The 22,575-nt window shown below is 39.2% G+C and overlaps 1 protein-coding gene across 1 annotated transcript; it reads right to left on the bottom strand.

Annotated features, from left to right (window-relative positions):
* Window positions 1–645: 645 nt before the first annotated feature.
* prep (prolyl endopeptidase) lies at window positions 646–11,727 on the bottom strand. The gene is made up of 14 exons (XM_063495107.1): window positions 11,516–11,727; window positions 11,116–11,190; window positions 9,572–9,705; window positions 9,326–9,456; window positions 8,842–9,051; window positions 7,125–7,246; window positions 6,893–6,998; window positions 6,577–6,768; window positions 6,258–6,455; window positions 5,871–5,974; window positions 4,174–4,405; window positions 3,649–3,780; window positions 3,390–3,546; window positions 646–1,640 (listed from the first exon to the last, which is right to left on the bottom strand). Exons 1-14 carry the CDS (start codon window positions 11,651–11,653, stop codon window positions 1,346–1,348), a joined length of 2,226 nt encoding a protein of 741 aa, XP_063351177.1. The 5' UTR covers window positions 11,654–11,727; the 3' UTR covers window positions 646–1,345.
* Between the last annotated feature and the right edge of the window lie 10,848 nt (window positions 11,728–22,575).

The raw sequence follows: 22,575 nt of genomic DNA, 5'->3' as shown, positions 1-22,575 counted from the left end.
AAAAGTCATCATGAAGCTCAACTTCTTGCTATTTTGTAATGTATTGTTCATTAAATGCGCGGTTACAGAAAGTCAGCTGGATGATGAGTGTTTGAGATGATTATAAAAGTCTCAGGTGTGACTGATTATGCTTATGAAAACCGGAGAGGTTTTTGAACATGAAACATGTACGTTTATTAATCCTCATGGCTCCCTCTGTGAGACCACCCTCATTTTGTGCTTGCTGCTATACCCGTGGTTCACTTTCAGCGTGACTGCCCCCTGGTGGAAGACCACACATGAACTCAAGATTAGATCTAGACGCCCTGACTTGCTCTTTGTCTGTGAAAGGGAACAACAGACCGATTCATATCCCAGGTTCTGGACTTGCTTCTTATATCATTAAATTTTTTAATAGAATGCAAAATATTTCTGTCTTTGTCCAAGATTATCTCAAATAAAAGATTTTTTTTACTCACTGCCTTCATTTATTTCACTCAAACTGGCCACTTTGAATCGGAGAATTATTCCTCAATTTGGACAATCAAATTTCGTATTTTTTATCCTGAGCTGTTACCCTAGTGTAATTTTATTTACTACATGAAGGTGCATAGCTGTTAACATACACAAATAATAAAAGATCCTGATGAGTCACTGTTGAAAAAGTTATTTATTGTATTTGTGGCATTGTGTTTTGTTCCCTTTGAAAAGGAAAACAATCAGCACAAGTCAAGAGGTAGAAATCATCAGTCTGAAATTAATGTAAGGACTGACATTCACACACACACACACACACACACACACACACTTTCCCATGGAAACAACCGATTTTTTTTTGCATTTGTTTTCATTTCATCCACCAGCAGTACCATCATCCGTGTAATACTGTCACTAACATTTGCATGTACTGATTTCATCTGACATCAAACAGACTCCATTCTGCGCACAATCCAGAAATAAATTACACACACATCACGTTGCAGCACCCAAAGGGAGCAGGAACAATCTTGAAATGAACTTTTTGCTATTTTCACCTCATGACTTTAACGGCTGATTGGCTGATTACTGCATCATCCTTGAAAAGAGCCCCCTGTGACTACACAGAACAAACAACACATTAGGTGTGAGAGATGCATGTTGGCTTATATTTGTGTGCAGGGCAGAGCCTGATGACTCTGTGATCTAATCTGCTCACACAGGGGGAGGGACAAAAACAGATCAGCACAAAAAAAAAAGAAAAGAAAAAAAAAAGGTAGCAGTGCTATAAACAATGTGTCAACATCTGGTATTAACGGTATTCTAAATATGGTTTGACCAAAGGATTAAAAAAAGAGAAACACCACACACTTTAAAAGGTAGATGCAGGTTATTTGACCCAAGAGATGTTGAGACAGCGAGCGATGAAGGCATAAGTGTCAGCCACCTCCTGAATGACTTTGCTGGTGGGCTTTCCAGCACCGTGGCCTGACTTTGTGTCCACAAGGATGAAAAGGGGATTTGTTTGCTTGGGGCTGCGACCTACAATGTGCTGCAGAGTGGCGATGTACTTGAGGGAATGCAGAGGCACTACCCGGTCATCATGGTCGCCTGTCAGCAAAAGCACAGCGGGGTACTGGACCCCATTGCCTTCTGGTACACGGATGTTATGAAGCGGGGAGTATCTGCGAGAGAGGACCAGTGGGATCTTTGTTAGGACTGCAACCGTTTAAATATTAAGTAAACAGCAGATTCCCTCTATAAAAATGTCAGAGCAATGATAATGTTGGAGTAAAAAATGTATTTTGTTTAACCTTAAAATATTCACACTGCTATCCTACATCACAAACGAAATAGTCGGGTAATTTTGTTTGTTCTGAATTTCTTTGTGAGCTTCAGTTCTCAAATCAAGACAAGGATAACTCCTGGAATTAGATATTTCATTAAAATACAGTACTGTGCCAGAGTCTTGAGCCAATCCTTATTTCTTTATATTTTGCAAAGAAAACTGAAAATCTGTGCGGTACTTATTTATTAAAATGGGCAAACAAACACAAGGGAATACAGTATACAAGCTAAAAGCTGAGATTGTACAATTCTAATAAGCATGAAAGTCGATATTTGGTATGACCACCTTTATTCCTCAACACAGCCTGAACTCTCTTAGGAAAGATTTCTTGTCATGTCTAGGTAGTCCTCGGGATCCTTCAAAGATCGTCTTTGGATGTTGGGTACCCTTTGATCTGTTCTCTGTCAAGATGATCTCACACTGCTTCAGTAATGCTAAAGTCTGGGTTCTGGGGAGACCAATCCATGACTGACAGTGTTTCATGGTGTATTTTTATTTTTCTATTTGTGTATGCTTTTACTGCATTAACTGTGCTAAATGCTAAAAAAAAAAATGAAGCTGCTGTCAATCAGATGCTTTCCAAACTGTATTGCCTGGTGGATTAAAATCTGACAGTGTTTTCCAAATTCATAATTCCTTAAAATTTGACAAGATCACCAACACCACTGGCTGAGATGTAGCCCAAAACCACTACATCTCAGCCTCTGTATATATTCATCACACCATAAAGACCTGTTACCACTGATCTTCAATCCAGTCTTTGTGTAATTTGGCATAACTCAGCCTCCTCCCAGTTTCTCTTCCTTAGCAATGGCTTCTTGACAACTGGACTTTTTAAATCCTCATTCCTTAAGGAAATGACATTCAGACACTTTGATTGATTGATTGATCATACTTTATTCATCCCGAGGGAAATTGGGTTAAGGCTGCCAGCCGTGCCAGCGCCGCTGCTGCAGACAGGGTTTTAGGCCTGGAACTTTTTCTTTTGTCCTCCACTTGTCCAGTTTCCTCAATTTTTTAAAGGACATGCTGCACACCATGCTGAAATATGCCAGGTTTTCAGCTAATAGCTACTTGGGACTCACCTTGTTTGTGCAAAAATACTATTTTGTGTGACTGTTATCTTCATGATTTTTTTTTCAACTAAAGAAATAGGAATAAATTGTGTTTTTGTGACAGGCTGCTAGTAACAAAGCATCTAAAGATAAGATTTGAAATTGGTTCTACACCAGGTTATGTGTAGACACAACGCTGGTTCTTACCTTGTGTTAGGTGCCTTTGTTGTACTTGAATGAGTCACACAAATTAATGATTTTTTTTTTTTTTTTTTAGTGGTCAGGGACAAAGAAAGATTTTGACAGACCTTCACACAGCCTGGAGAACTATTGTTCGAAACCATTCTAGGGTTCAAAAAGTGAGAGTAGCTCAAGACTTTTGCAAGCACTGTACATTTTTTTTATGTCCATGTAGCCAATGTAATCAGTGAAGCTTAGATTAAAATGTATAAAGAAAGGCAGCTGATGTAAATGCGGCCTACAGTATATAATTCACATTAAAATCTACACTGTGGTCAGAGAGCACCTACTTGATCAGCCATTCAAACTGCTCTTTGTCTTCTGAACAGCCAAAGTCTGTGGTCCAGGCGTGCCCGATTGTGAACTTGTGGAACTTCAGCATGTCCATGACGCCCACCTGAGCTACTGCACATCCAAACAGCTCAGGCCGCTCGTTTACACAGGCCGCTGAGACAGGATACCAAGGATTCAGAAACATCATCATCTATATCCATTTGCTGCGATTATATTGTTTTAGTGTATCTTGTTCTTTAGTGGAAGCGTACATACCTACAAGCAGGCCACCATTGGAGCCTCCATTTATAGTCAGTTTGGAGGGAGAAGTGTATCCCTCCTTGATTAGATATTCAGCTGCACACTGGAAGTCTGTGAAGCAGTTCTGTTTATTTGCTAGCATGCCAGCTGGAAAAAAGAATACAAAGTATGTAAATGAGGACTTTGCGCTGGTAATATTTAAAAGATTCCCTCCAGGCACGTTTGAAAAGATCTAAAATTATTCTGCTTTGAATAATAATGTGTCTCTGATATGGTTTTTTTATGCTTGTCAGGTTAGAAATTCTTAAAAACAACATTTATGCCTCCTCAGCCACAGAAAACTCCAGAATCTATCAATATGCAAATATATTCATTTCAAACTTTTAACTAAAGATGTCATTATTGAAAGACAAGACACAATCTACTGTATGTGCTACAAACACACACAAACACAGGCATTTTCTAACAGGGCAAACTGGACATGCCCTTGCGATTGAGATCTGCAGTCATGTTTATAATTACGTATCAAAAGCTCCTCACCTTTGTGCCAGGTCTCCCCATATTCTCCTCCTCCTCTGATGTTGGCGACAGCTAAAACTCCTCCCAGATGTCTGACAAAGATGAGTCTGGACACGCTGTAGCTTGGCGTGATGGAGATGTTAAAGCCCCCGTAGCCATATAAAAAACCTGGATGGGAGCCGTCCATTTTGATGCCCTTCTTGTGAACAATGAACATGGGTATCTGAGTGCCATCCTTTGAGGGAAAAAAGATCTGAGACAACAAGAGAGGAAAAAAAAAAAAGATTGTCAGGGAAACAAAAGGAGATGGGAAGTGAATTACGAAAAGGTAAAGAACAGTAAAGCTTACATCACCAGTCTATCCTTGTTTCTGAGTCAGAAGACAAGAGAAGACACAGGAGCTCTTTTAAAATCCTGTCTGCATCGTGAACATTTTACACTTACAGAGCTATTTCCGAGGCCGCTGTTTTCAGCAGAAGTATATAAATATATCCAACTCTGGGACACTATATGTACAGAGGAAGTAAAAAGAATTTGAAACATGGTCTGGCCAAGGCTAGACTATCTAAAGGACAATTTACTGCAAGTTTCTCAGGAATCTGAACCACTTAAATATAAAATCAGCTATGTCATCCATTCCTGGCCCATAATCATTTCCCAGGGACGCTGACAACATCTATCATAACATAAAAGCTTCAAATCTTTTTACGAATTGTAAAATTTCTTTCTCTTTCATTTCTCTCCACAGGTGACCAGCTTCCAACTCCATCTGGCAATCAATCTTTTTTTTTTTTTAATAAATCAGAATTAATGGCTGTTACTTTGGCTACATTTAAAGAGAAAGAGGTCATGTCTCCTATGACGGCCGAGCAATCCTTCCTGTTATACTTCCGAATACTCCATACTCCATTGGAGCCCACAGAAACACCACATCTGCACGTACACTCACGGTCTTAAAGACAAATTATTATCAAGCAAGTATTATCAAGGTTTTACTCTCAACTGTTTGGTTCAATTCGATGATGGAGGTGTGTCTCACTCTCTGAGCGTCCTTGCAGGTGAGAAAGAACTACAGTCATGAGGCAGTACTTTCCATAAACCTTTGTCTAGGTGATTTTTTTTGAAAGAAGGAAAATTGCTAAGAGTTAAAAAAAAATGTCAGAAAAAGTTGCTTATTTGCCATAACAAGGTGAACTGACATGTGACAGTTACTACTGTGAACACACCCATGCTGACTTGGTATATAGCCTCATGTTTACAAACATACAACATCTAAAATCACAAAATTAAACTAAGAAACAAATATCTGATGATTTGACTATTAGGGTACAGTTCTAGTTAAAAAAAAATACTTTGAAAGCTCAGTTTGAGTGCTGCCTACATCAATAAATGCAACCAATACCTGATTTAGCCCACCTTTTCTACAACAACTCTAAGCCGATAGTTTGCCCACAGTTTGCTGTTTTCAAGCCAGACAATTGATAAAACCCTTCGTTTTGTTTGTCAGGGTACAAACTGGCCTGTACACCACCGTTTTATGTCTATCATTTTGGATAAATGCTGGGTCAGTACTTTAAAAACTAGGTTAAAGTTGGGCATTTATGCATAATTAACTGTTAAGATATCTTTTAATAAATGTGTTTACCACAGCCTATTTTTAAAGAGAAATGAAACACACCTATTTAAACACTGGTAATCCCAGTCTAGGCTCTAGTTACCTGTGTGGTCTGGTAGTCGGAGGGGTTGAAGCCTTTGACAGTGACCTCTCTGAAGATATGGGGCTGCAGGGGCTCCTTGGTTAGGTCACAATGGTAAATGATGGCTAGATGAAAAGAAAGTAAAAGTTTCATTTTCTTTACTATTTTGAAATCACTTCACAATCAGTGAATTTAGTACAAATTTACTTAATGAAATAATACGTGGAACTTAGAAATGAGAACAAAATTGCATTACTTGTTGTTTCTTATTTATACAAACTTAACATAAAGGTTGACTTATTTCACTTAAACAACAATATTTGCACAGGTAGAAATTGCGAGGCAAAGGCATCTGATAAACAAAATAGCTTTTTTTAATTAAAAATAATAATTTTTGCATTATAGTACCTGGAGATAGGAAAGAAGTGAAATAATAGAAGATTTCAGAGTCTCGCTTTCGTCCTGTGAACCCTACTATGGATCCAACATCAAGAGGGAAGGTCCTCAGCTCCTCTCCTGAGCTCAGACGATACATTTTCAACACATTCTTCACATCATGGAGGAAGCACACGAACAAATAGCTGGAGTATGTACAGGTCGCAAACACTGCAAGGAAGACATGGCAAAAGAATGAATGACATTGAAATGTACCTTTAATGACAGGGCGAAACTGCTAACACTTCATATTTTATTGGGAAAAGGTCATGCAAGTGTTGCAGAACCTTACCAATGACATCCTTCTCATGTTGAGGCAGGAGCTCCTTCCAGCTGCTCTGCTCCGGAGAGGCAAAGTCGATGTTGATTAGCCTGTAACGTGGGGCGTCTAAGTTGGTCTTGAAGGTGAATAATGTGCCCTCGTTCGTCACGTATTCGTACTCGGCGTCAAAGTTGTCGATTAATTTTACCCATGGCAAAAGTCCTGAACAAACAAGGATTTCAGTTCTAAAATCAAACTGCTAAGCGAGTAAGACTACAAGAAGAACAATATTTGTCTTAAAGTACCAAAATACTTTGAGAAATAAAGAGAAACAAGTACAGAATACCTGTAATACCCTGAGGAGTGGTCTTGAGGTCACAATACCACAGTCTGTTAACAGGATCACAACCTTCTCTGATAGACAGCAGCACGTAGCGCCCATCTTCTGATACCTACATTACATCTCCAATCATTAAACTGCACCTGAATGCCAACTAAAACATGCATTCTGTCCAAGTTTGATGACATGACAGTAGAGGGGAAAAAAAACAAAACAAAAACAACAACTTCACACATACTTCTGCTCCACTCATCCATTTGGGGTGATCAGGAAACTCTGCACATAGGACGTCCTCAGACTGTGGAGTCCCCAGAACATGATAGTATAACTTCTGATGCAGGTTAGTGGAGGTCTCAGTGCCTGAAAGCAAAAAACAAAATCGAATACAAAAAGACGAAGAGTGTTACGAGTGGGTGCAAATTTTATAATACTAGATAACAAAAGGTTTCAAAACAATAAACAGAAAATAACAAATATTGACAAATGACAAACATTTCACCTTATGACATTAAATACATTGTCCATTTACAGTGGCTCAAAAGTAATTGGAGATACAAACGTAACTTTACATGGATGAAAACCATTTACAATCTTTGTCTAAAACCGGCAAACATCACCAAATGCTGTGTTTCACCTCCCTGGAGATGCTCTGCTAGGCCTTCATTTGGTGCTTGTTTGTGAGTCTTTCTGCATTTGTGCACTTTGCTCTATTGGAATGACAACAGCTTACTGACTTGACCATTGAAGAATATCCAATTTCTTTGCCTTGAGTAACTCTTTGGTTTCTTTTGCAGTATGCTTTGGGATAATATTCATTTGCACTGTTTAAGCACTGTCCTATGAGTTTTGTAGCATTTGGCTGAAACTGAGCGAGTATAAACCTGCACACTTCACAACTCATACTGCTATTTCTTTCAACACTTACATCATTATTAAAACACCAGTGATCCATTTCCACTGACATTATAAGTCATGCCTGACTGGTAACGTGGCACGCTTCTCCATACTTTTCTCTTGTCATCATCTGGTAAAAAATTCAAATTTGTTTGTTTTTTATTTCCTTCCCAGAACAATGCAGATTATTTTAGATAATTTCTGGTAACATCTAATCTGGTCTTCCTGTTCTTGACTGTAATGAGCAGTTTTCACTTTATAGCAAAGTGCAAACTGCTGCATTTCCTGCTGTACCTTGACAATTTGTCGTGTTCTTGTCGTGTTAGTGTAAACTAACTTTTCTAAACCATGAAAATAATTTTGTCATCATCCAACTTTGTTGTCTAAAGCTCCCGGATCTCTTTATTTTTGTTTTTTAGTTTTTTAGTCTAATGATGACAGTGAAAAGCTGTTACAAATGTTACAAAAAAAAAAATCAGCACTTTGACTCATTTGTCATGAAATAACAATGGAACAGGCCTCACCTGGCCATTGAAATGCTTGTCAGTCGGTTAGCAATTTCAGTCTATGAAAACGGAGGTCTGTGTATGAAAATGTCTGTAATTCCTCAACAGCTAACATATGTTTTTTTATTCTTAATTCAAGGTTTTTAAAAAAAAAAAAAAAAAATACATTAATGCTGTCCTTGATCAAGTTTTATTTTCCACTCACGTTTGAGCAGACATTGCTGCTGCGTGCAGTTTAACAGTCTATGTAGACTGCATTTGGAGAAATATAATTTTGAAACCGCTAGCAATTATCTAATGACAATTTAGCTTTTCATTAGCTTTTTTAAATGGTAACTGGCCAGTGCACAGAAAAGCAAGTCCTTAAGCAGATATCCATTAATCCATTTTCTTCTGTCCTGGCTGAGAGCCCTGTCCCATGAGGCTAGGCAGGCAGACTGAGTTCCAAGAATGTCAATTATCTTATAAGTATTTCATATTTTGAGGGTAATTTACTGCAGCTAAATGAAGGTTTAGTATTTGAGAATGTTTGAATCCTGTCCAACACAGTCTTACCATCACTTTTGCCCTCCTGGTCAGGATACGAGTTGTAAAAAAGCCCCTTCCCATCGTGAGTCCAGGACATGCAACTAAACTTGACTCGCTCCAGGCGGTCCTCTAAAGGCACGGCGCCCTCAACGCGCAGAAAGCGGATCTCCACCCAGTCAGACCCACTGGCACTAGTGCCATATGCCAAGTACTCCCCATCCTCAGAGAATGCATAGCCTTGAAGAAATCAGAGAAACATAAATAGAATGTTAACAAGGAAACTTAACAAAATTTAGATGTCAGAGAGGACACTATACTTGTAGAGATTTTTATTCAAAACTGAGTAAAAACTACCACATGAAGCAACTATTACTTGAAAGGCAATTTTGAACTAAATGTATTACTAAAATTGCTAAAATTAATAAGAGCACACGATCCAGAAATGCAGGCAACATATTTTTTCATATCAGTAAAATGGGTACTTTGCTTTTATAATAGCCACGGCTGATACCTCGCAGAGCAACTGTCCCATCCTCAGAAAATGTGTTTGGATCTAAGAAGACTGTGGGCTCGGCATCTAGGCTCTCTTGCACATACATCACACTCTGGTTCTGGAGGCCCGTGTTGTAAAAGTGAAAGTACCTAAAAACAAAGAGAAAAGCTACTGGAATGTCACATAATCACTCTGTCATCTAACACTAAAGCTGAAATCCAACATCAAAAATATTATTATGGAATCAGTTGCAGCAAGCTTTACCTGCTTCCTCTCTTGAAGGGACAGCTATACTTGGGATAGTCATACAGCTCAGTCATGCGCTCTTTGAACAGCTCTCGCACCTCACAGTGCTCTAAAAATGGCAAAGTGAGCTGGTTCTGAGCACTGACAAAGGCCTAATGGAAGAAAGCATAATACAACCATGCTTTACATTTTACCATTATCATTTCAGCAGACTGCTCAAAAGAGCAAATAATTATTTAGCAGATATCTTTGCTGTGGAAAAAGTATCCACCTCTTCCTGAGTTCTTTTTTTGGCATATTTGTCATGATTAAATGTTTTAGATCAAACAAACTTTAATATCAACAATAACCTGAATAAATACAAAATACAGTTTTTAAATAAAGATCTTATTTTTACTAAGGGAAAAAAAGCTATCCAAACCTCCAAACAAGCTAGGTTTTCAGATCATACTAATTAGAGAAGATAATTTTGTTAAACATTTGCATATTTTTCATTTCTCATGATCTATTGAACTGAAGGAGTCTGTTAATTTAGGTTAAGTTTAAATAAGAGACACTAAAAACATACAGATTTTTCATTTCTCATGATCTATTGAACTGAAGGAGTCTGTTAATTTAGGTTAAGTTTAAATAAGAGACACTAAAAACATACAGACCCAACAACTACTGATTCTTTGTGCATGAAAATATAACAAAACAACTACGAGTAATGAGTAAGGGATTAGAAAGTAGTCTTGCAAGGCCAAGTTGCCATATCCGCCTGACTCGACTGGTGGCCCGAAAACCCCCCGAAACTGACCCTAACCCCAATGCCACAACTGCCACAGGTAAGCAGGGATCAGGCGATCGGCATCCTAACTCCTACGGAGAAAAATATGATTTACAAATGTGTACAGTAATTTGTGTGTAACATTTGAGGACTCACAGATGCGTGTTCCAATCCACATACAAATCGATTTGACCACACATAAAACAATTTTACAAACGTGTACATCCAAACCTGAATAAATAGTGATTATTTATGCACAATTTATTAAGTTCAGCTTCACGAATTGGACATAACTGAATAACATCCCTCTCACTCACAAAACCTTTAACGCCGGTGCACCAATTTTCTGATATGCACGGATTACAGCGCATGCTAACGTGTCCCCAAAAGTTACATGTAAATGATTGTACACAATTTTTAATCTTAGTTTATGCTTTTGAAGCAAGTGTCTCTCCACAGAAATCCATAATGAATATGGAAGAACTGAAATATATAAATGAAAATCCAATATTGTTGTTCTATAATGCCTCCGATAGGCTAAGCATTTTATATGTACTGGGGTTATACTAATATTAAAAGGTGCTTCATCTGAAACACGTAAGTATGACAAATATGCAAAAAAAGAAAGAAAGAAATCAAAAGATGCTACGCTTTAAATGCGCCTGTGACATTTAATACCAACACTTAACTATCAAATCACATGCCCACATTTCTTAATTACAAAACGCGACACAAATACGGCAGTAAAAAATACAGAATTCGCTGGTGATTTGAGTGGTAACGGGGAGTTTACCTGTGTCTTTTCACTGTCAGGGTCCTCCAGCCAGCTGTAAGGGTCAGGTACTTTGCAGCCATGATAGACATCCACCTGAGACCAGCCACAGAGGAATGATTAAAAGGTGAAGTAGCTAAGCAAAACAGAGTTGAGCTATCGGGGTTATAAGCCCAGGGTGTTCAGTAAAGTTAAACACGTAGCATCTTGAAAGGCTAAAATTGGACTTGTAGTTAAGTTATGGCTATCTCTGAAATGCTTGCATTTTTGTCAACATAGCCAGTCTCGGTTTACCAGTGATGGCTAAGCTAACTAGCATGCTAACAAAGCGAACGCTCTTTTCAATGAATGAAAGCGCGTGATGATTAAGCATCCCGGCTTATTAGCACGCTAGGCTAGTTAGCAACCCACATTTACTTACAACTGACTCGTCGCGGTAAGCCTGGGGATACTGAAAGGACATTTTGGACGTCAGTTTTCGGGAATTTCGTAACCAAAAAAGCTGCCGCAGAGATTGGAAAGGTGCTTTTGAAATGACTCTCGCGGTCCTGTAAAACATAAACTTAAACCACAGAAGCTTTTGTGTGGAAAAGACACCGCTGCTTGTACACAGCCAACAAGCGCTTTCATGAGAATTCACTGACTGTCAACCAATGTTTTACAGCGCCCTCTGTTGGCCAATAGCCAGAAGACGATTCTTGAAACCTGATTTAACCAACCACTTAAGATGAACTTAATAACCTCAATTAAAAGGTTTTAATGTGAAATCATTTATGTAGCCTATTACGTTCAATAAAATAAAATGGAGATTACGTGGTTCAGTACTTTCCCCTGTAGGCCTACACACTTCATTAACCTCCTAAGACCCGAATTCTTCCACGACATGCAGGTTTAATTTCTTTTTGATATTTGGGCATATTGGGGCTCGATGAATGTAAAAACAAAGAATTACCAGATTTTTTTTTTTTTACCTTATTTTTGTTTTTAAGAAAAATGAGAGCCACATATGAGGATATTCATTTAAAATTTTGATAGAACAGTAGCAGTATAATGTCCTCGTAAGTGGATATCAGGCCCATGTAGAGCAAAATTGAGTATTTTGGTCTAAATAACCCAAAATGTGATGTCCACATATGTGGACGCCAGGTCCTAGGAGGTTAAAGAAGCAACATAACTGACAAAGAAATCAAATGCAATAGTTTAAATAGTCTGTACCAAACTGTATCTAAACCAGGGATTCATGCAAGCATAAAGTGTTTAATGGCAAGGTCTAAGCTAAGCTTTGAAACACTTCTTGAAAACTGCTACAGTAAATTTAAAAGGAATTCAAAACAATGTCAGATGCTTATCAGCATCTACAGTTTCGAATTCTGTGTTTGCTATTGATCTTTGTAGTTTTTATTCATGCTACTTGCAAAAATAGACTAATACAGTTTAATAAAGCTGGAATGCCAGTAGAAGTCATTTCAATTTAGAAATGAATACACAATATGTATAGCCCTATAAACAGTGTTTATCTTATTTTTTCTTTTCTTTTTTGATAGGTTTGCAGTCCACTCTAAACAGAGCAGCTTTGTTAATGAGTGACATTATTGGTAAAGGTTATCTGAGTCCACTGGGAATCTCCATCACTAGCCTTATCTATCTGACAGCACAAGAGAACGGTCAACTCTTCACTCTTTTTGCTTCCTGCTCATCATCGTCCCCTCCCTTCCTTCCACTTCTTGCTTAATCAATCAGCGCTGATTTGACCATTATTATCTCTGGCACCTACTCTTACACAATGACTGATAGCGCAGGATAAGGCTCACCGAGGCAGCTCATAGCTTGAGGAAATGAGCGGAACTAAGTGATTAATTATAAGATACAGTGTGTTTCTTAGAGAACTGATGGGCTTTAGTTTTATTTGGCTTATTATGTGTATTTTTAAATGGAATTAAATGTATTTCCAGCAGTATTCTGTATTTTAAACAGTAGTTTTAAGAAGAAATCTGACTTGTTTTATATAAGTTTATTTATCTGTGACGCAACATTTTGACTTCATGTCATTCGTGAGGTATGCAGATAAGAGGCTTGTGACAGCTTTAATTACGCAGTTGCGTTTGCATCAAAAAGGAAACACATTGTTGGGATACCGCTGGCGATCAGACGGGCAGATGTCTGCAGGGAGATTGGAAAGTGTTTTTACTTTTAGACTAGGCTTAAAGCATTTCCCGGCTGTCACATGGTCAAACCGGGTGGAATGCTTTGAAAAGTTCAGACTGTAAAAGATTCTTAATCAGTGAGATCTTTTCATGGGTGAATTTACAATGAAAGTGAAGCATGAGAGAAGCTCAGTGCAGGTGACGGAAAAGCAAGAAGTGTTTCACCTGTGTTGTCTTTTCCTCTGTTAAGAAAATGTAGTTGCGAGCGGGATATATTTCAGGTTGTGTCATTGCTGTGTTCGGGTTGTTGCATTGTTCCTGGGCGGATAGATATGATCTCTTTAGATGGATTTTTTTTTAGGTCGGAAATGTTTGTGGTGGTGTTTTGAGGTCAAAGTGCTGTCGCTGCGCTCACCCACCCCCACAGCCCCTCTCACCTCCAGCCCTCTTCCCTTTTTAAGCTGGACTCAGGAATACCCTTCTGTGCAAAGGGGATCTCTTCCTGTTTGCCGATTGTCAGGCCATTGTCCTCTGACGCCTCTGTTTCCCTGACAAACTGAGGAGAAAAAAAAACACTTGACAGTTTGAATGAGCATGTTTGTGTTTGCCTTGCAATGCGGACTATTTTATGCTCATAGAGTAGTTGGGTTCATGCACTTGTATATTTGACATAGAGCTGGGATGGGCCAGGAGCTGCCCATGCATGAATTACCCCCCTATGCCCATTTTCCACCATTGTCCAAAGCCTCTCCGGAGATCCACGCAACCCACCCACCCCCACTCTACCCCTCATTGTCGGAAGCACCTGTCTCTGTCGCAGCAGTTTAAGAAGGATGACCACCTGTTGTGTCACCGTGTAGGGTTACCACAAAGTTATCTCATTCAAAAAACCTCCATTCAGGCTGGCTCCTGTGATGCACTGCATTTCATTGCATGTGTGAAGCTCTTTTTGGTTTACGCTTGACTAAAACGCAAACCAAAAAGAAAACGAACAAATCAGTAAAGCATAAAGAAAGCTGCCGATGATGCCCATCTAAGGAGAAGAGATGGCACTGATATCAGCACCTGACTGGAAAAACCAGTTTAATGTACCAAGATGAACTGTGCTAAACAGATCTAAGTGATGTACGGATTGTGAAATCTGTACATCGATTAGTCATTATAAGAGCTATGTAAGTAAGTAGATCTCTTCTTCAGCTCTGTCTTTAAGCTTTTCTTCAGCATCTACAGATAGATTGATACCGTATTGATGCCATAAGGGAAATTATCATGCTACAGCAGCAGGATAATGAATAAAAATAGTACAGTCTACAATAAATAAACAGCATAGTTAAAATAAGTAAGTAAAAATGCAACAAAGCGCATAGTGAAGGCCTTATGCTGTGAGACAGTGTAAAAATGTATATATGCAAAAGTCACTAAAAAATAGAAATTGGTTTAAATTAAAGAGTAAAAGTAAGATCAACATTGTGCAAGAGAATAGTGCAGATTGCATTACTAAATATTATGTACGCTATAAATCTAGGGAACAAATACATTGCTGATGTAATGTTTTATCTTGGGACAGGGAGACTAGTTTTCATGTAATCTAGTCAGTGCAGTTAGCTGTGACATTTTTTTATTTTTCATCTCAGATGCTGTCACTGTGCATTTTCCTTTTATGAAGTGTTTCCCGAAGATTCTTAGTGTCACAGTCGAGTCCCAGTAATTCGATTTAATAACAGTAGTCCAAAGGGATCCACACACAACAAAACAATACCCAGGTAATAATAAGGATGCTTTTAAACACAGAGATCACAGGGGACAGCTTCCTGGCTGGCTGTCATTAGCCAGGGCTGGGATAACAGTGTGTGATGATGCGGTGGTGGTGGGGTCAGTAAACTCTGTCCCCTCAGATATCCTCAGACAACAGGATGTTATTGAGTATCCAGCCGAGGGAAATTACAGCACACGTGGAAGAAGGATGCGACCAGTGCAAAAATTATAGGAAATGCTAAATGCCTTTGTCATGGTGTTCAAACGTGCTACTGTGCCATTTTCATTGACTCTCAGGCTAAGGCAAGATGCCGTGACTCATGCCGTATGTTGACAAGTGACAAAACAGCCATTATAAATTTGGGTTTGAGCTGTGACAACAAGCTCAATGTTGTCCACTAGTGATCTCACGTCTGTGTATTTCGGGATACCGCAGCTAATAAGGTCCTGTCAGCATCTATTCAGACATACAGCCAAGATTTCATTCAGCAGAAAAGCATAAAATAAGAACCGCAATAAGACCAAGTCAATCACCCCGAGGAGAAAAGACGTTTGCCATTGTTTGTACCGATCATGCTGAAAAGGGAAAGAGAGCACTCAGGTTACCCAAAGGCAACGTGGTGAAAGAGCTGAGAATAAAAGGGCAGTTTTAAAACAACACAACTTTCAGGTGCCAAGGGTCTTTGATTGCTTGTTTGTACTCCTTGTCGTATTCACGCACCCAGAAGTAATGCCAGCAAAAAGAAACGATGATGTCACTGTCTGAAAATAGATCTTCATCTTTCAGTTGAAGCAATTTGTTTTCCTTTATGCTCCGTCTTTCCTCCCGGTCAAACTTGTCTGTGCACTTCTTCCCGTTACACTGAATCAAGTCTTGCCAATGTCTGGCACTCATGTTTTCAAGCAGCGATGCTTTCATCACAGATATCTGCAGTGGCTTTGTGGTCTTTATTAGTTAGAAAAAAGGGGAGCTAAGTGGTAGAACAAAACTGAGATATCATGATACTTCGACCTCAGTTAAAGAAGTGGTTTGTAATCACTGTGGTAAAGTCCACAGTAACCAGAGAATCATTAGGGAAATGATAAGTTTCCCTATGTCATATGTCCATCAGCTCGACCTGTCTCCTGTCTTTATCTCCTTTCCTTTGTTTTGTCTTTGAACCTTACCTGCTTTGTTTTCTGGGTTTGTCACAAAGAGAAGAGGAGGAGCTATCAGGAGGAAAATGAACGTATTGCTTGCGTGCAGACAGATATTACCCTTTCAAAATACAAAACAAATATGTGTTTGTGCGTGCCCTGTAATTTTGCAGTTGACATGTGCACTTAGAGTGGGGCTCTGGGACCCTTTTAATGACCGGGACGGGCAACGCTGGAGACAGGTGGAAGACAGCGCTGTCTGACTGGTCTGAAGTGCGTGCGTGTGTGTGTGCATGTGTCTTTGCACTGGTTTCTAAGTAGTCGCACATACTCAGATGTGCCGACAGACATGCTGGCACCCGATGATGTCACTGGTGTTGTCACTGAATAACTGTAAGCTTCCTCTTTTTGTGACAAAAAAAAGAAATCACACCATTTGTGCTCACTTGCTCAAACAGGACGTTACAATAATAGCAGCACTCTCATTAGCACAGAGTTCATCAGTGCCAAAAAAAGTTTTTGTTTTTTGTATTTCTCAGTATCACTCTCTTGTTTGCTCATTGAAAGTGAAGTTGTACAAACTTACACAGATAGCTTTGCATGAGAAAAACTGTGGTCCTAGCACAAAGGGAAAAATACTATAAAGTACAAGCCTGTACATGTAGTGTTTCTTGTTTGAGTCAAGAGAAGACCTAGCATATTGTTTTTGTTTTGTTTTGTTTTGTTTTGTTTTGTTTTGGGGGAAGTTGATAGAGCCTCTGCACTCTACTTCCTCTGTTTCATTCTTTATGCTAATCTGAGCTAACTGTGAGGCTAAAAAAATAAAGCTAGCGCTTAAGCAATAGATTCTGCAGTTCCTCAAATGGCCACTTGGGGCTGGCTACAAGAAGAGCAGAAGAAGTGGAAAAACCTGGCCAAGACAGCAGGAAGTGAAACAGATACAATTGCAAAGTGGAAAAAAAAAGAAAACGAATAAAATAAATGTGGTTTAACAGGAACCAAAAACCACAGAACATGTGCTCCATCTTGGTAGGTATTTTTTTCTTTGCTATGTTACTTGGAACTAATGCGCAGATATGTGTATATTTGTTATGCACGGATACCGTTTGCTAGCCAAGTTTTCTAGCTTAGATGATAACTTCACTTCACCGTCTTATCTAGACCTTAAAAAACATCAGTTACCTAATTGTTAAGCGATAAAGTAGCTGTTTGCAGGTTGGAGACGCTATTGCATCAGACAAAGCTCCACTGCTTACATTCCCCCATCCCCTTAAACAAAGCAGTCTTTTTAGTTTTATTTTTTTCTTTTATTTGATCTTCTTCCTATATTATTACAGCATTTGTCATCATGTGGTATTGATTTTTTTTAAATTTTGCTAACAATTTAACCCTCATCCTGCACATTACCTTGATTAATACAGTTTATATTAGCCTAATGATACAACTATAGCTAGCTAGCTGAAGATAAAAGATTATAACACTGTATTTAAACTGGTTTTTCACTAATATTGTTAATATTTAGGGTTTGTTTCGATTAACTCATTTATGTCTTATTTTAACACTCCTTGTATTGACAGTTATCAGTGTTTTCAAGTAACTTCAAGATACCCATTTGCTGTATTTAAACGATTTAAGCGCTCATCAAGTGCCTGCAAACTCATTTTTTTTGTGATTCATAGAGCAGTGCTGCTTTGGTGAAGGTATTTTATTTTGATACTTTGTTTTAAAAACCATCACACACAAGAAGTGTATTTTGGTCAGCACTGCTAATAATTAAAGAATTGTCAAGGTGAGATTCAAAGGATTATTATTTCCTGTGTAAGGAACTGATTGCACTCACTGAAGAGGGCACTTACAAAGTAAGCAAGGGGTAAGCATGAATACGCATACAGCTAAGCATATTGCATCAGCTCAGGGGTCACAGTTGGGCTTCCTGTGGATCTTTGTTTAAGATATAAAAGGAAGTTAAGCGTGTATGTGTGTGGGTGTATGAGAGAGAAATGGTGAGGGGAAATTCTACAAGTGGCTAAAAAATGACTGCATGGATCAGGTTGGCCTCATGGATGGCTACTTATTCAAGAGCCATCCAAAAATATGAGGAGGCTGCTCCTTAGAGACAAAAAATATGATAGATATAGACAAAGACAAACAGATATATATACACAAACACACATACAGACATGTCAAAAAGAGAGTTTTTACGGGATTCTCTAGGGTCCTGTGAAAATCTTAGTACACACCATCTGCTTCCATAGGAATCAAAAGGGTAAATAGCGTGCAGTTGCTGCAAATTTAAATGGAAGTGTTTTTTTTAAGATGAAAAAGAGTTAGCATCTCTATAAAAGCATACATTTTGGTAGTTTGTTGGTTTGGAGAATTCAGGTGTAAAATCCTACAATCTTCCCAGGAGTGGATGTCCCAAAAAACCCAAGAGCCACATTTCAGACTCTTTAGGCCTCGGTTAGCAAGCTAAATGTGAAAGTTGGAGCATGTTTGTAAAGTTGCATATGTACAAACCAATTCTGAAAAAATGTCCCGAACAGACCAAAGTAGATATGTTTGACCATTGGTGGAAACCAAACCAAACACAGGATATCAGCGCAAACATCTCTTATAAAATGTGAAGCACAGTGATGAAGGGTTGAGGATTTGGCTTATTAAGGATTCACAGGACATGGGAACCTTACTGTCATGAACCCCTCTGTATGCCAAATTCTAGAGTCAAATGTGAGGCCATCTGTCCGACAGTGACAGTGGCAAACCTACAAGACAGTGGCTGAAAATGAGAAAAACCTAGGTGTTGCAATGGCTTGGTCAAAGTCCAGACCTACACCTCAATGAAATGCTGTGGTGAGAGCTGTGCATAAACAAATGCAAACCTCAATGAATTGATGTAATGTTGTAAAGAAGAGCGGGCTAAAATTCCTCCCCAGCGATGTGAGAGAATGTTGTACTGACAGTCATACAGTAAATGATGACTTCAAGTTATAGCTTCTAAAGGTGATTTGCTAAAAGAATCTTGGTGCGCACTAAGTTTTTCAGAGGATTGTGAAAACTGTCCTGTGGAAACTGTTTTTCACATGACTTTATAACACTACTGTGTATATTTAAGAGATTCTGACTACATACCATTTTCTTTGGGGTTGGGCAGATAGGTTGAAAAAGAGAGTGTGTGTGTTTGCGTGAGTGAGTATGTGTAATAGTTTGTGTGCATCCTTCCCGGATGACAGGCCCCTCTGTTGGTCATTATTACAGTCTGGCTTAGTAATCAAGAGGAAGACAAAACAATGTGTAAAGGCTTTTGATACAGGCAGGTGTGGCTCCTGGGGGTCTGACACTTCCTTGCTTGTACAACTGTCTGTCTAAAGATGTCAGTGTCTGTAAGCACCCCCCCCCCCCCCCCCCTTGTTTTCCCACTCAATGCTTCAAGTGAAATTTAATGCAGCAACTGCTTCTTCTTTCTTTCTTTCTTTCTTTTTTTTTTTTAGATCAGAACAAATGCTGTGGCTATTTTAGAGTAATAGTCGGACCTTAAAGAGAGTCAAACCGTTTCCTAAGTATTAGTAATGGTGATAAAGAGGCATGATACAACTAAAGAGTGAGAAAAAGTACACCTCATTTCAGACAAAATACTCAGGAAGAACTTTGAGGGGTCAACCACAATGCTTTGGTTCTCAGAGCAGCATGTTAGTTTCCATTATCAACCATCAGGTTACTGTAAACTCATGTGATGCTGTATGGAAGCTTGTGCAGTAAAATAAACTGTGAATCGAATTTTTTAAAACCCAAAAAAATTGTTTTTACAGAGAACTAAGGATTGCTATATGCATGACAAGACTGGCATGACATTCTGATGCCAGTTAGCTTAAGAACATACAGACACCTATAATTTCTACTATCCAGCCTGAGTAACATTAAAAAAAAAGAAAGAGGTGTTCTGGATTGTTAGTATTGAATGAAGTTTTTTTTGTTAAGAACACCTTTTGTGGGTCAGCTGGGTACAGTGATAATTTTTTTTTCTTCCTGTTCTCCTCATCTCTGTGGGTGGCTTTGTCAGGATCTGAAAAGACATCTGTTGTGAAGCGCAGTAGCATTCCTGGCCCTGAAACCACGATAATAACCCTTGGCCTGTCAACAGGAGATCATCCAGCAATTGAAGGGAGATGGCTGGACTGGGTGGGTGGTGGCTGTGGTTCAGCGCTGTCGGGTTTTGTTTTGTTTTTTTCAGATTAACACATGAAATGGATCAGAGGACAGAAAAAAAGATGGAGAAAGACGGCGTGCATCAGTGTATTTCTAATTTAATAAAATAAACCCAAATCATTCATTGTGTTCACATTGCTACCACTGCCATGTAGATGTAGCTTATCTTGTCTCAATCAACTGTCAAAGACCGGATGAAATGCACATGAGAGTAAATGTTTCCTCAACCACAAGCTGTCGAGAGTATAGGGTATTTCGAGGTAAAGGAAATCACTTAAAGTAACATGAAATGGATGGGGAGGCTGTCATGGCTGACAGGCTGATAACACCACAGTAAGGCAGGGTGACATAGGTCAGAGTAGGGGACAGTGACAGCAAGATAGCTGTGATAAAATTCTAAATATTTCTCCTTGAGTCAGCCGTAAAACTTCAGAAAAAAAGCCAGAGGTGGAGGCTCTGTTGAACAATTGAGGGGTAATGGGTTATAAAATGGGCTTAGTCTTAGCCATCTCTGCCAAAGTGCATTGTCCTCATTCTTGCGGGAGGTGACAAGGAAGGAGTGGTCACCTTTGGTTCTCCTGCGAGACATAACCCAAGGCAGGTTGCAGATTCGGGCATGGAAATTATAGAGCAACCCATGCCATTAATGGAGCCTTCCCCCACAGGTATTCTTGGCTTGTGTTAAAGCAGGTTTATAATTATAAAATAGTTTTTACATGTACCGCAGGAGATTTAATCAATTCGATGATTAAAGAGAAAAATTCTCAAAATGTGAAAAAATGGGTAGATGCTGTGGTCTATTTTGGTTGAATTAACCCTTTCAGCACAAAAAGCTGAATGTATCTAATGTGCAAAGCAAAATTTAGAGCTGGTGCTATTTCATGTAAGGGCAATGCAAAGGCAGAACGATCCACGTTTTCCCTGGAGGGTGCAAATTGAAACCTGCTGCTCATTGCGAGCTAGCTAAGAGCTAATGCCTGTACAGTTGGCACACTGACTTCTGTTTGGCAAAGCCAAATTCATGCAAATGATGAAAGTAAAACATTTGCTTCACTTTCTGCCTGAAAGCACATTTAATCCCAGTCTGCTCAGCGTTTATTGTGATACTGTAAATCTAAGGGTGGCTGTTCTTTAGCAAAATACTCATTGCCCTGCTTTGGGTACATGACGTGTCTACTTTCACTTCCTACAGCACATCCTAAACCGGTTAAAGTCAGTCAGTGATCTTGTTATTGTTAGTCTACTTGTATGCAGCTTACATTTCATTACACTTCCTGCTCACTGACTTCATTCTAAGAATGCCATCTCAATTATCAGATGATCTAAACCAAGTTATAACCAGCTACACGGGCATATGTACACCCATACTCAAAAACCTCCACACGTACGTGTAAGTTTTTCTCCAGGGCCTGTACACAACTCAGACTAGAAGTCCATGCTGTCATTATGAGAATTACTCACACATACCTATGAGTAATAGACATAGTGTAGAGAAGGTCCAGATAAAGAGGCATTAGAGAGGAAGAGGAGGAGGTGGAGGAGAGGAGAGCTGAATAGAAGGTGATGAATGAGATGACTGAAGGCAAAGAAAGAGAACGAAAGAGTGAGAGACAGAAGTGGATTTTAAATTACATGGTGGCTCATGTCAGCAGTCCTAATTAGTAGCTTGGTCAGGTGTGGTGAGTGGGCAGGAAGCATGAAAAGGACAAAACACCACAAAAACAAAGAAGAGTCTACAAGCGCCAGAATCCACTTGACATATGCAAGTGCATTATGAACCTCCCCAAATTGAAAGTGAATGTGACCAGTGTAGATGTTTAATGTACCGTGTGGAATTAAGTTTACAGATAGGTGTACGGCGTGGCCGTTCAGAGCGTGGAGCGTGTCTAGCGCGTGGGTGACGAGAAAGAAAATTCTGACAGTTCCTGAGCTGGCTGGAAGCCGGCCAAATCAAATGTTGCGTTTGGAGAGAAGTCAAGAAGAGGAGGGAGCGGGGGTGGAGGTGAAAACAGGGCTGTAGATCTCAATCTTACCTGGGCATTAACAAATTCTGGACCTCCCCCCCAGTGAAGTAGTGTGTAGTGGCTGATTACAAATCTACATGCACCAGAACACACCCTCAAGAGTTTTCCATTTATTTGTTTGTCTTTATCACAGCTTATAAAGATTTCTAAGGTGTGACACTGCTTCTTGTTGCACCAGCTTGCATTTTAATTTCAAATAAGGTGTGCATGCACAATAT

The sequence above is a fragment of the Pelmatolapia mariae genome, linkage group LG15, assembly GCF_036321145.2.
Source record: "Pelmatolapia mariae isolate MD_Pm_ZW linkage group LG15, Pm_UMD_F_2, whole genome shotgun sequence".
NCBI classification, from domain to species: domain Eukaryota; kingdom Metazoa; phylum Chordata; class Actinopteri; order Cichliformes; family Cichlidae; genus Pelmatolapia; species Pelmatolapia mariae.
The sequence above is the reverse complement of the archived record's forward strand: the minus strand, read 5'-3'. Positions and strand labels throughout refer to the sequence as shown.